Genomic DNA, 14,859 nt, shown 5'->3' on the forward strand with positions numbered 1-14,859 from the left:
GGCCTCAAGCAAAAATTAGTTAGCAAAGGAGATTCCTCGTAATCTTTACCTGGAAGTTACATACAGCGCCAAATTCGTGTTAACTGGGTTTATAGAATCTTTTAAGTGTTCATTATTAAACGTAATTCTTTTTAGTTTTATAGAGTCCATATTAAACGTGATCGACGATCTGGGAATGGACGGAGTGGACCTCGACTGGGAATTTCCATCGTGGTTCTCGTCTTCGACGGAAAAGGGGAACTTCGCTACCTTCCTCGAAGAACTTCGCGGAGCCTTTGATGTTCAGGAGCGAAAACTACTGCTGTCCGTCGCAGTAGCGGCGAAACCTATCATCGTGGTCGTTTCTTACGACGCCAGTGCACTAGCGAGGTATATCGAGTCAGAAGTCACATAAATATCCCATAAGTATGTCAAATGGGTTAATTAATCATTAAGATTTCCGCGGAGACGCGAAAACATACCGAAATAAACGCCAAGCCTTTGTCGAAATGGAGAAAAATAGGCGTACGAGATTTCTTAGACGACTGGGAGTGTCATACTTGTAGCAGAATTAGATTAGAGCAAGTTATCATAGAGCCATAGAGCCCATTGTGGGCGCATTTGACTTACCAGAAAGAGAGAGGGGAAGACTAGGCGGGATGACAATTTTGGACCCCCTATCACGGGAGTAAGACCGAGATTGGTACCTGGTGGAAATTTATAGAAACACCGGAAAATGGCAGCCGATATAACCGCTGGAACGTCTTTGCGATCTATTATGGATATTAACAGCTTAGAAAGTGAGACAGATGCATCTAGGAATATGAATTTCCAACCTACTAGATGCATCAACTCAATATAGTTATTATTTAATTATCAAATCTAAAACGAAAAATAAGTCTGTAGCATGTAATTTCGATAAAAAATTGGCAAATAGTAACCAAAAAACTGCAAAGAATACTAATCCTTCGCCAAGTTTTAAATCGGTTAATTATCATGTAAAATTAAATTATGAAGTAAGTAAATTTGTATTTAGGAATTTTGGCACTAATGATAAATAAAAAATGTATAGAACATTGAAGCATATGTTTTAAATGACGCAGTTCTTGACTGAACCAATATACTTACATCTCCAAAGTTTAAATATATTAGTTACTTAAGTAAATAGGTGTCATCTCAGTCCCACGCTTCCATGTCTAACAACACATAATATCTAAGCCTACAATTGTAAAACGTACGATATAGCAGACGATATTTTCATTTCGTTAGCTCACGTTAGATGGCGGTATCGTTACCCAGCGTCCCTCGAGAATCTTCTCTCCTTTTGAGGGGGTGGAATTTTCAACGAGAAAAAAAAACTTACCCCCCCCCCCCCCGCTTTTGTAAGGCATTTGCGCTTCCAGAATTTCAGGCTCTCCAGTAACTTCTCCTAATCTAATTCTGCTTGTAGTCATTATGTTATTTACGCTTATACTTATTGGTTTCTGGCGAACATTAGGTTGTCCTAGGAGTATATCTGTTACCTCAAGTATCCATCAAGACCATAAAAGTTAGAATGAGAGCGACATCGTGGCAGAATATGCAAAATAATAGTTTAAAATGTATTTAATATTAGTTTGCTCCAGATGTATACACATATGACCAGCAAACCCAAACACGTCCCCTGGATATCCACGAGACATAATTATTGGATATGCATTATGTCTGTAGGATATCCAAATAACCAGGTTTGACAGCCCTAGGATATTCATAAGATATCAAAATGTCCCGGTTTCGGAGATCCACTAGATATCAAAACAGAGGATATTCGATATCCAAAGGATGTTGTTGGGGATTTGGCAAATAGATATGTTTAGGATATAGAAATATTTAGTGTACATTCTCTAGATATCTAAGAGATGTAACCAGGGCCGTGCTTGGGGGTGGCGAGCTGGGATGTAAATACCAGAGGGCCGCTACACTCACGTCGTCAGTTTCGCCCATGCATTTCGCCCTGGGCCGCGAGACCTCTAAGCACGGCCCTGGATGTAACTGACATCCTATTTACGCACTTTGGAGGTCGTTTGGATAATCAAGGGATATACTAAATATCCCTGTAATATCCACTCCTTTTACGGATTGATATTGCTGGGATTATAGCTGAATTATTAAAATAATACAAACTATTTGTATCTATTAAATTATTTATAAAAAAAACTTTGTAAGATTGGCAAATTTAATTAAAATCAATGATATTTAAAATGATAAGTCCAACTAGTTTCGAAGTGCTTTGCGGAATTGCTATTTGCGCAGCTCCCCATTTGCGCAGCTCCCCATTTGCGCAGTTTGTCATTTGCGCAATTTACCATTTGCGTGCTTTTTTCCGATTGCGGAGTTTCCCGCTTGCGCGGTTTCCCCGTTTGCTGCTAATACCTTAGCACCACTTTTAAAATGGCTTCTGTCGTAGGACAATATACGTCCTCTGTAGTAGAACAGCTATATGAAAACGGTGCCTACGCACCTGCGGCGCGCCTGGCTAACCTAACCGTTGCGCGCTAGCCTTGATATAACTACCTCTATATAAAAACTATTTCGTTGAAATGGCCTCCAATATAGGACAGTAAGCGTCCTGTATTTCGTTGGAATGGCCTCTGTCATAGGACAGTTACGTCCTATGTGAGAGGCCAATACCAAGATATTTCGTTAGAATGGCCTCTGTCGTAGAACACCTCCTATACGAAAACGGTGGAAAACCACGCAAATGACAAACCTGCGCAAATGAAAAACTGCGCAAATGATAAACCGCGCAAATGAAAAATATCTGCGCTTACGGAAAAAGCGCAAATGAAAAACGCGCTAATGGAAAACTGCGGAAATGGGATACTGCGCAAATGAAAATTGCGCTAATGGAAAACCGCGAAATTGCATTTGCGGAAATGGGAACTGCGCTAATGGGAACTGCGCAATTGGCCCATTACCGTTTTTTCTGGCACTGTCCACAAGATTAGAGTTAAAAGAATTTCCAACTATTCTGTTTCGATGTCGAGTAAATATAGAACACAGCTTCTTGTAACTGCCACGAGGCATATTTGAGCCTATACAGACGCAATTAAAATAAAATTTAAAATGAAGTACTTTTCAAGCATAAGAATTTACTTTTTGAGTAAACGAATTGACATAAATTACACAACACATAACTGCAACGCAGAGAACAAGGAAAAGTGGCTAAAGTGCGTGAAAACCATAAAATAAAAATGCACAGGCACATTAGAACGTGAAAGTTCCTTCTGCTTGTTAATTTTGAAAAGAAATTACCATTGCAAAAGCCCCAGTTTGAAAATTTACAAGTTATTGGAATTAAACCATGGTACATTGTTGGTTAAAGGCTTAGAAAGTCCGACACTCAAAATAGCATATTTTAAAAGCATTATTTCAATCAAATAAAATTAGAAGTATTTTAATATGGATACTTTTATAGTAGAGAAAAAGAAGTGTCAATGCTAATTTCACTACTTTATGTCAGAGTCAGAAAAGTACACGCTACTTGAAATGATGCGGTGGAACTTTACTGGCGTTGTGTCTTCTTAAAGGGAATATAACCTCAGGTATTTGGTGTGAAACACCAACGTTTGCAGCTCTGGCCGCTCTTACCTTTGGCATTAAAATTGTTTGGCGCCACTGTACATGTACAGGGTAATTGTAAAAATTGAAGGGGTCTTCCATAAAGATTGCTTTGCAGGCTATATTCCCTTTAATGTTCAAAGGAGTGCGAAGTAAATTCAAAAATCATCTGCTAAAACGCGCTACGATTTGTTTTTAACGTAACTAGCGTTTCTGTTAAAACCTGGTGCCGTAAATGTGAGATTCTTTGATCCATGAGTCTGAAAGTTCATAATCTCTCTAAGGGTGAGAGTATTGTAATGTCCTCTTTATATAAAATAATTTTAATTTAACTCGGGCTCTAAAGAATAAGCGTGAGCGCGTTTTAAAATCAGTTAAAAGTAGTTTCTATTATAAGATTAAACCAAACCAAGAATGTATTTATTTATATTTAGGAAGAATGATTATGTTGCGACAATCGCCGGGCACGTTGAACGCCTTTCCCCCAACTCGCGCGGGGGGAAAGACAAAACGTCACCGGCGTTTGATTTCCATCGCGTTAGGTGACGTAAATTTTAAGCAGCCAATGAAATACCGGGACTATTCGTTTTATTTTAAAAGGAGGAGCGTACTGGGGGGACCATCGGGTGGATTGAGAGAAAGGCTAAAAACCGTCTCGTCATAGACATTCTCCCTAGGTATAAATAAATACATTCTTGACCAAACGGAGGTATCAATTATATCTCTAAAAATTAGCTAAGCCTAACATCTTGAAAACACTACACAAGAATGTATCTATTTGTATTTACTGATAATAACAATTGTGAGAAGATTTTTAGGAAACACAATTTATAACGTCAAGATTTACTGCCATTTGAAAGTCCACTCCAAACGTGAGAATGACTATTACTAAATAAAAATAAAAAATGGCGTTTAAAACATTCTTGGTTTGGGTGTCACCAAAATGAGGACTGCCCGTTGGATGACGGCTAACGTTAAATATTTTATATCGGAAAATTTTAGAGTTCACTTTTCCGTCGTGATTACGTTGTACTTTATGTAAATATTGGGTCATTCCACGTGAAATTAGTGCTCCGCAGATCCGGATCCAAGGTCGGAGCCTGAGCCGTTCACGGCTCCGAGGAGGTGTCGGAGACGGAGCCGGAGCCGGAGCCCGAGCCAGGAGCCGGCTCCGATTGCATAAACTTCACAGAATCATCATTCATCAATACTAATAATAATATTTTATTTTTACACAAGATAGAAAACAAAATTACCAGTGGAGTGTATCACTGCTACTGCTAGGACTTAAATAATTAGTATTTACCAAATTATCAGTGGAGTCTACTACTGCTAGGACTCGTAAATTCATATAAAAAGGGAGAGTCCATTAATTACGGGAGGCGATTTTGGTGGTTTTTCGACCGCCCTCTCCCCTTAGTCAGATGTCTTGAGATTTGGCTCGCCCCCCTCCCTCCCTCCCTCCTAATATCACCAGTGATTTTTCAAAAAGCGTATTTTTAGTGTAAATACGTTAATCTGTGTTTGATTGCGTTGGATTTATTTAAAAAAAAAACATAATTTGCTTAATTATTTCTATTTAAGACTAGTTAAGACCAGTACGTATTATAGACAGAAAGTAGTCTAGAATCACAGTGAGAAAATCGAACAATAAAATACTTAAATTTTAAGTATTAAGGAACTATTAAAATTCGTAAAAGAATATTCATTCTAATTCAGTCCACGGGGACTCATGTGTGGTCTCAAGATCGAGTGACTACTGGAACCAACATGTCCATGTGATTTTCAGTAAAATCTGCTTCTTCAACCTCGCTCTGATTTAGCCCCTTTAAACCGTTGTCGCTTGCACACAGAAGCTCAGTAACTCGGCGTGTGACAATCCGTGAAGGTCACACTTTGCGCGCTGGTGCAGGTGGTGCTCTGCAGCTCTTGTGAGGGATGAAAAGTAGATACCGCATGTATTGCAGCATCTCTTTTTCTGATCACCACGTACACTTGGGCAATAGAGGTTATAGGGCATGCTGATGAAGGTGTGCAAGGGTTGAATTACTTAATTTAACTCAGTTTTATCGCAATTTTACACTGTTTCTTGCAGAAAAATTACGTGATATTTGCCGAAACCTGCCCCCCCCCCTCTCCTCCACGTGAGATTCAGCTCGATCCCCTCCCTCCCCTAAATGCCTCATGTAAATTATGGATGCTCCCAAAGCTTAAACATAAGAAATTACCATAAAAGTATTGGAGCCGGTTTAAAACACTTGGAGCCGGAGCCGTGGCCTCAGATCCGGCTCCGGCTTTCCCCGGAGCTAAAGCCTGAGCCGACTGGAGCCGATAGGGTTTAAGTCGGAGCTGGAGCCGGAAATGGAGCCGAAGCCTGCTCCGGAGCCGGAGCCAGAGTCATGCGGAGCACTACGTGAAATCGTCAAACGTTGTTGCTCGATAGTGACGGATTTCGCCCAAAATTTTTTCCCTGGTTTATTTACCCTAAATATGAAGCCTCCTAGGGTTTAGCGGGCTAATTTCAAAAATTTGAAAAGTTATGATTTTTTGAAAATTCATGTATTTTGGCTAGAGTTTCGTTACTTAAGGGGGAATACTATAGTAAAAACCTCTTTTTCATTCAATCTGAACGTTTTAGTTTTAACAGTTACACAATCGAATTATATTTTTATTAATAGGCTGAACCTTTATCTAGTGCTTAAAATAGTTTTGATAATTCTAATATTAATAGTTAACGAGATATAAGGCTATAACTAAAGGGTAGTTTGAGAGCTTGCCCAACTTGTTTAGCTCCGGGGGTCCGAATTAAAACGTAATAATTAAATTACTTTGAAATTGAAAATTGTCAAATTTATTTTAAGCACTAAACAAGAGGCTGTTCTACACATAAATATTAATTTTATAAGTTAAAACACAAAAATAAAACAGTTCAGCTTAAAATAGCGCGAAACTAGATAATGGCCACTGTACTCTTCCCCCTTAATAAACATTTTTTTCAGTAACATGATTCGTAATGCTCTTCAAAATCTGAAAATTGGTACTCTGAGCTCAAAAGACCTACAGATTACGAATGTGGCTTCCAATTTACTCTATGGGCTCTAGGTTTTGATATAAGAGCTGTTGGGGGGGGGGGGGGTAGCGCAAAACATCGTTTTTACAAAGGGGTCCATCTCAGAATTCAATAAAAATTTGACATAAGCACCTCCTTGCACATAGAAAGGTCCCTCTTAAATTTGGTGTTGGCGACCAAATTATTTTTATCAAAACGAATTTTTTGAAATTGGCCATTTTTAGCATCTTTCGCAAAACTTCAGTGCGTGAGCTTAGAAGGGGTGGCATTTAATATTTAAAGATCCCCTCCAAAATTACCAGAAATTTCCACAACTTTTTATTTCTAGGTTTTATGAAATATTTAAAATTAAAAAAATCAACAGATAATTTTAAATTAAAATCCTAATTTACTTTTTTAAAAATAGTGTCTTAGCCTTTAAAGGGAATATAACCTGCAAAGCAATCTTTACGGAAGACCCCTTCAATTTTTCAAATTCCCCTGTACAGTGGCGCCAAATATTTTTAAAGCCAAAGGCAAGAGCGGCTAGAGCTGCAAACGTTGGTGTTCCACACCAAATACCTGAGGTTATATTCCCTTTAATAAACACTCAATTGAAAAGTAGTATGCATATTATTATTATCTATTGATTTTTTTAAATATTGAAACCTAGAAATAAAAAGTTAATTTTTTTAATTTTAAATATTTAATCTCAAAAATATTTCATAAAAAATAAAAATAGAAAATTAAAAATTAAGTTCTTTGAAACCTAGAAATAAAAAGTTGTGGACATTTCTGGTAATTTTGGAGGGGATCTTTAAATATTAAATGCCACCCCGCCTCAGCTCACGCACTGAAGTTTTGCGAAAGATGCTAAAAATGGCCAATTTCAAAAAATTCGTTCTGATAGAAATAGTTTCGTCGCCAACATCAAATTTGACAGAGGCCTTTCTATACGTAAGAAGGCACTTATTCGATTTTTTTTTTAATTTCGATGTGGCATATTTTGTTAAATAAATGATAAGTGCCACCCCTCTATCCAGCTGGTACACCGCAGATTTGCGAAAAACGGCCAATTTAAAAAAATTCGTTTTGATAAAAATAATTTAGTCGCCAACACCAAATTTAAGAGGGGCCTTTCTATGTGCAACGAGGTGCTTATGTGAAATTGTTATTGAATTCTGAGATGGAACCCTTTGTAAAAACGATGTTTTGCGCTACCCCCCAAACAGCTCTTATATCAAAACCTAGAGCCCATAGAGTAAATTGGAAGCCACACTCGGAACCTGTAGGTCCTTTGAGCTAAGAGTACCAATTTTCAGATTTTGAAGAGCATTACGAATCATGTTACTGAAAAAAATGTTTATTAAGTAACGAAACTCTAGCCAAAATGCATGAAATTTCAAAAAATCATAACTTTTAAAATTTTTGAAATTAGCCCGCTAAACTCCAGGAGGCTTCATATTTAGGGTAAATAAACCAGGGAAAAAATTTGGCGAAATCCGTCACTATCGAGCAACAACGCTTGACGATTTCACGTGGAATGACCCTATTTTTACGTGTGCATTTCAATACACATATACTCGAAAACGTGTGGGAGGAACTTGTAGAGGTGCAGATTGAACAGAAGTAAGCATAGAGTAACCCGCTTGCATAGAGGGGAAGTCCCTTTGGAAGCGCATGAAACATTAATCTGGCCAAAATCCTTAAGGTTAAAATTCGCAAGGTCCTCTGCCCAACACTACGTCCTATAATGTCTCAGCCCATGAACGTAGTGAAATCAAACCATGGGCCAGGTCTTAAATTAGAAATATGGACTAGTTCTATATGAGCCTGTTCATAAAGAAAAGCCCGCATATCACGCTACTTGACGTCAAATACGCTAGACCTTGGGCGTACTTTTTTTTCATGATTTGTGGTCTGCAAGAAGACGAAAAATTTGATAGTTTTGTTTTCACATTTTGGCTATCTTTGAACTACGTCGCATTATTAGCATTTATAGTTTTATTGTATGTTTGTCGTATGCGCCTGGTCTTTCCAATGGTATATTGCTTGTCTCGCTACTCTGAGTCGTTGAGGAGATACAAGGGGCTGAAATCGGCCCTTAGTTTCTTCGAGATAATACTAGCTCGGTCTCGAAAAGCTAGTCACTTTCCCGAACCTTGCTGTGGGGACTACCGTCCCCTCTGATAATAACGGTCCAACTTGTTTTCGAGGCGTGGATAAATATAGTCCGAAGAGCGATGGTGTGGTTTTTACATTTTTTAGAGTACTAACTTACTTTTTTATCCAAATATTGTACATGAACTTTAGGCCAAATTGTTTATTTCACGCCTCGAAAACAAGACGTTGCCTAAGAAAAGTGTTAGGAAGTTTCGCTGATAGCAGTCCACTCTATGTGAGTGGGTTACTCTATGGAATAAAGCTACGTTTGTACTCCTCCCAAATTTAATTTCCGTGAACAGGGCTGTCGAGAGACATTTTGGCGCTACAGCAAAAATATTTTTGGCACCTTTTCTATGGCAATAGAAATTTAAAAAAAAAAATCGTTTTTTAAAGAAAAACACGTCATTAAATGGTTCATCAGCGTTTAAAGGGAGTATAGCCTCTCTTTGAATATGGGGGTAAAGCTCTTATCGTGCCCCGCGAGTGAGATAAATAAATTAGCGCGTCCGTGGATTTTTGTTGACGCTGAACCAAGCTGCAATAATAAAATTAAATTAAAAACAATAATTAAACATATGAATTAACAAATTTATGATCAACTGGGTAGATTTTGTTATGAACCTTTTAGCTTCCATTTTCTGGTGTGTTCATTTCCCGATCATATATTGTAATTTTATTTAAGGGTGGTCGCGTGAAATCCGTACTCTTTTAACCTCCAATCAAACGTAAAAATTTGGACGTCATTTAGGCACAACCCACTTTGTTCCGTAAGTGATCCAAGTAGCGTTTTGGGTAGAACCATGAATTTATTTCACCCATAAATATCCAACTCTATCAATAGCCTATGATCCGCTCTCAAGAATCGAAAGGCGGAGATAGTTTTCGCGCTAACAACCGCGACCAATTAAATGACGCGAAGTTATACTTCCGTCACTATCATCTCGAGAGGTGACTCAGTGGATTCCAGGTGAATATTTATGGCTAAAATAAATTCGTGATAGAACGTACACAGTACATTTAAACTAATGAAAAGTAACAACATTTTTCAGGTATTGCGATTTTATCAACTTGATGACGTACGGATTTCACGATTATCACCCACTCGAGGACCCAATGACAGGGTTTAACAGTCCCTTATATCCTCGAAGATTCGAGTTCTTCTTTTTTACGAATTTCAATCTTGTAAGTAAATTTATAGACTAGCAATCATAAGTAAACTAGGGCGTCTCAAAACCCGAAACGAGCGTTCTCGACAAAAAATTGAGCGTAATGGTTGGAATTCAAGTCACGAGTTTTTTCTCCTTTACTTTGATTCAAACATTTTAAGTAAAAGAAAGCTACATTTTATAATGGACAAAACCAAGATAAAAACTACAGAGCCGGTAAACGATTTTCAATACAAATAGCTGAAATAGTGGCACTGTGGCGGTCAGTATAGAGTGTTGTCGTCTGATACGATTTTGAAAACTTGTAACGTCACAGCCATGACAGTTACCGTTTTTTATCAATAGGCAAATTACAATGGTGACGTCGCAGGGTTTCAGACGACAACACTCTATACACTATACATATGCCTCAAAGAGAAAAATAATTCTACTTTTTATTTAATTCTCGCAATTTTCTCTCTTCTGCTGTATGCTCCAACCTATATAAGATAATTTTTTTCTAGGAACCTAGAATAGTTAGTGTTCGGGTTAAATAACGTAGGACGGTGGGGGCCAGCCCTTCATGCCACGCGAGCCAACAGCTCCTATATATACACTTATTATTACCTTTAACTTTACAAGTTTAACCAAAACCTCGAAATAAATTTGATAGGCAGGTGCTTCCGAATATTGGGTAAACAGAGGAGTTCCAAGATCGAAGATATATGTGGGAATACCAACATACGCACACAGTTACGTCCTAGCCTTCCCAGCAATAAACAACGTGGGATCCTTAGCTATCGATGGTGGTCAAGACAAGAGCTATTCGCAAGTAAATTCGTATTTTATTACAGCATAAAGGCAGGAACACACATCCGTAAAAATGTCCAAGAAAGAGAGACTGAAACCTAAACGCCGTAAAATATCCTACGCTGACCGTCATCCCAGTGTTTTTAAACCCCATTTTTAGGTTTCTGAAGTCTGACTTTGAGGTAGAATTTCAATCGTAGAAACGTTAAATTATTTTATATTTCGTTTACGAATACAATTCCATGACATTTTTACGTATGTTTGTTCCGTTCTTTAGTCTATAATTACCTTCCATAAGTGTACCAGTTAGTCCAAATAATCAAACCCAAAAAGATACACGGCTTAAAAACAAATTAGCATGCCTCGATCTGGCTAACCGCAAGTGCATTGTTACATAAAATATGGGGCTTATTGCATTTAGCCGTAACATTAAAAATTCTTCGCTTCGTTAATTGTATTTTAAAAATCCCGTTTAATAGTTCGTGGAATTCAGTTTATTTTTATCCAAGGAGTGGTACCGCATGCAGGCCCCACAAGAGAGGGGGAAGCCGATATATATTACCGGGGCCCGTGCAGAGCTAGGGGGCCCGGGTTTGAACAATCGTGGTAAACTTCACCCTTGTTTATCTCAAAAAGAGTATAGCTATCTCCCATAGTAAAGGCTCTCTTTGGGGCCCGGAATTTATATTTTATCGGGGCCCGGATTTGAACAATCGAGGTATACTTCACCCTCGTTTATCTCAGAAAGAGTATAGCTATCTCCCATAGTAAAGGCTCTCTTTGGGGCCCGGAATTTATATTTTATCGGAGCCCGTGCATTGCTACGGGGCCCGGATTTGAACAATCGAGGTATACTTCACCCTCGTTTATCTCAGAAAGAGTATAGCTATCTCCCATAGTAAAGGCTCTCTTTGGGGCCCCGAATTTATATTTTATCGGGGCCCGGGCCGGCTCTCGGCGGCCCTGTCCGCATGTGGGGTAGTTTACGAAGCTCGCGCGGGACGTGAGTGGAGTAATTGGCTCCATATTCGACCATACACTAAGATCCCCTTAAAGTGGAGGGAAGTGACGACTCCGTGGGCCTAAGGGTCCCGCTTCCCCGCTTTCTTCTTGCCAAAGTCGTTCACTATTGCGATAGCTGCCGCTATCTTTCCCTCCTTGCCTAAAAATAAAGGCCATTGTATATTTTAAGTGTTTCAACTGTACAACGAAGGTCACAAGTACCCATCTCTTTATCTTTCCTTAATACCGCGAATACTCGTTATTTAACTTTTCTCAATATGGTTTGCCAGTGGATTTAAAAATGTCTCCCCACATGTTGAAAGTGTTGTAAATGTCTCCCAAATGTTGAAGGTGTTGTAGTGCCAAAAACAGGCCTAACGTACAAAGAGAGCTTTCTTCCATATTAAATATACAAACAAACTGCGAGGAGACAGTAAAGCTTCTCTCTCTTCTTTTATTGAAATATATTTTTAAGTAATTGTGACCCGTAGATGATATTTAGTGTCGGCTTGAAAGAGCATCCCCGTATGTTTGTTTGGTTGGACACTCTCGCAGTCTATAGGTTAGAAGTCGGGATTAAAATCGTCACAGTAACGGTGTTCCCCTTATGTCTTGAATTTCCAAAATTGACATTCAGACTCTTCTTAAGAGAATGTCCATGTGTATCCCTGGTGAAAAAGGTATGACCCCTACACCAATTGCGCAATGAAAGGTCAAATCCTGGACAACGATTTGGTAAAGTGAAAAGTGACGCTCCGTTGATGGACAGCCAGCACAGGTGTCACGAACAAAACTGAGGTGCACAGTTTTTTTTCATGTGACTCAACTTCGACTCTGATCTCGATGCTAAACGAAATAACCTTTGGTCCTAAGTTGACTAATCCCCGTTGTGCTCGGTCTCTGGCTTAACTTAGCCTCGGACTATATAACTCTCAAAACTTTACTCGCGGAGTGAAACGAATCTGACCGTGCCCGAGCTGACACACTTAAGTGAAATAATGTTTTCTAATCAATACTCTTCTACCACAAATCCTTTAGTGTTGTGATCTGATATCTAAAGGTGCTACTGTCAAATTCCACAACGAAAGCCAAGTTCCATATTTGTACAAAGACACAACGTGGCTATCATACGAAAACGAAAAAAGTGTTCGACTTAAAGTAGGTGAATTTAATCTTAAACCTTAAATAATGGCGTTTTCCCTTGGGTTGCTCTGATTGCTCCGAAAGACTGCGCGTGCACCATTAGGTTATTGTCAGGGAAAGATTGTAAAACTTCGCTGTGCCTTTTTTATCATATTTTATGACAAAAATTTCTCATTGGAAACTAGCTCTCGAATGAATGATAACATCACGTGTAATTTTACTTGACCCTAGTCGAGTTGAGAGTAGTTTCAGAGCAGCCCCAAGTAATATCATTAATTAATTAATTTCTGGCGCCAATATAGAACTGCATTAGGGGATGGGAGGCTATTCCGACGGTGCCAACCCTTTCCAACTTGGCAATTTTTATTTCAACGGCTTAGCGAACAATTTATTTATTTTGATTTTAATACGGGCCATTAACAAGCCAAGGATTGCAATTCAATATCTGATGTACTTGACTAGGGTGTCGTGGTCCGGCACTTGTAACTCTCAAGGGTCGTTGCGCACTGGGAGATGTTACCTTTGATCACCTCCGACTTTGGTCATTTAAGGGTTGGTAACTGTTCTTCGGATCAGGGTGACGGGGGTGGTCCTTTCCCTGCCGATGCTCCGGTGGGGTTGGTTTCTAGCTGTGCAGCGACGGATCTCTTTACGAGCCGTTGCGGCCCTTACTATCCCGTCCTTTTGTATTCTTGGCGTTTGTCGGTGATACACGAGCCATCCGTACACAACGGCCGTGTGTGAAGTGGTTGGGAGGTTGGCGCGACTGTCAGCGGTAGGGTTCGCCCGCTGCCTATGGCCCGGCAAGGCTGTGGACGCTATCGCTTGGTAATTACTGGTGAGTTGAGATTATCTGATATCCTAGCTGCACCGGCATATAAATACGGTCCTAATACATTTGAACACAAACCTTTTCGATTGAAGGAAAACCGGTAAAATTTTTACAATAAATACTTTTATTAAATAATTTTGTTCACCGGCTAAATTTAGCAAACCCGGAAATGTTTTGTGGATAGAGTCAACGACGAGCGCCTGTCTCCTTCAAGAGCCACAGAATCACTATCGTCGTGAATGTATTCATTTTAACCATGAATATCTCATTACACTTTCTACCTTTTGGGGGAAATGACTCCTTAAATACGACGTTGCCCTTATTGTAAGTTAGTACCCCCCCCCCCCCCCCAAATAAAAAGCTTCCTCAGCCACTGAAAAGTGACATAATTACCAATAGTGTGTCAAAGTAATCGTTTTTGTAGTGAGGGTATTCATTGGGGAGGGAGTGAAGTTCAAAAGGAGAAACAGTTACGCCCGGTGAGAGTTTCGAGAACTAAGAAAGCGCTGGAGAAGTCTAGCAAGCTTTATGATTTTTTGGCACTCGACGAAAAAACTACCGCCATCTATCTACGTTTTAGTTCAAAACACGAAAGAACAAAAATTAAAAAAACGTATATTGTCCATCCTAGCCTAGCCTTCTATGTGGTAAAGCAGCATAGTAAATCTTTAGCATTGGAAAGTATAGGAACTTGCACACTTCTGGTCTAACCAGTGTTGAATTTTTGGAGTAAGCGGGAAAATCAGATAAACAACAAATTATTTTAGTATCAGTATCACAAATCATTAAATTTGACTTTAAGGAAAAATATTAATGATAATGATTATCAGTAAAAATTTTAAATTCAGAGTTGACAAATAAATAATCGTTTAAATAAAACTATCACGTCTGCGGTTTCCACATTTCACTTATGTTAAAGCAACTGTCGGCTATGGCAATGAACCTATGCCATTCTTCGAAAAAAGACTTTACTGGCAGCTAAAATTGAAACATCGTCAGAGAAGTAGAGAACTATGTATAATTATTGAAATTAGATCACTTATACTCTAGGCCTACTTACCAAAGGAGACTACCCAAGGTGTAACTCATCATTTTTGTTTAAATTCAGGGATTAAGTAGACCTTCATGTAACT

At 38.9% G+C, this 14,859-nt stretch overlaps 1 protein-coding gene across 2 annotated transcripts in view; it reads left to right on the forward strand.

Moving 5' to 3' along the window:
* The window catches only part of LOC149926204 (acidic mammalian chitinase-like), a 21,947-nt gene continuing 7,088 nt past the window's right edge, over positions 1 to 14,859 (forward strand). The window contains exons 1-5 of one of the 2 annotated variants that reach the window (XM_090159780.1): positions 1 to 55; positions 136 to 369; positions 9,844 to 9,976; positions 10,613 to 10,771; positions 12,790 to 12,909. In XM_090159780.1, the coding sequence (XP_090015906.1) occupies positions 176 to 369; positions 9,844 to 9,976; positions 10,613 to 10,771; positions 12,790 to 12,909 (606 nt within the window). In that variant the 5' untranslated portion in view covers positions 1 to 55; positions 136 to 175. The remainder of the gene's footprint in view (positions 56 to 135; positions 370 to 9,843; positions 9,977 to 10,612; positions 10,772 to 12,789; positions 12,910 to 14,859) is intronic. The other variant, XM_090159781.1, reaches the window with a different exon arrangement.

This window comes from Leiobunum rupestre, chromosome 10 (assembly GCF_980474605.1).
Source record: "Leiobunum rupestre chromosome 10, qqLeiRupe1.1.hap1, whole genome shotgun sequence".
NCBI classification, from domain to species: domain Eukaryota; kingdom Metazoa; phylum Arthropoda; class Arachnida; order Opiliones; family Sclerosomatidae; genus Leiobunum; species Leiobunum rupestre.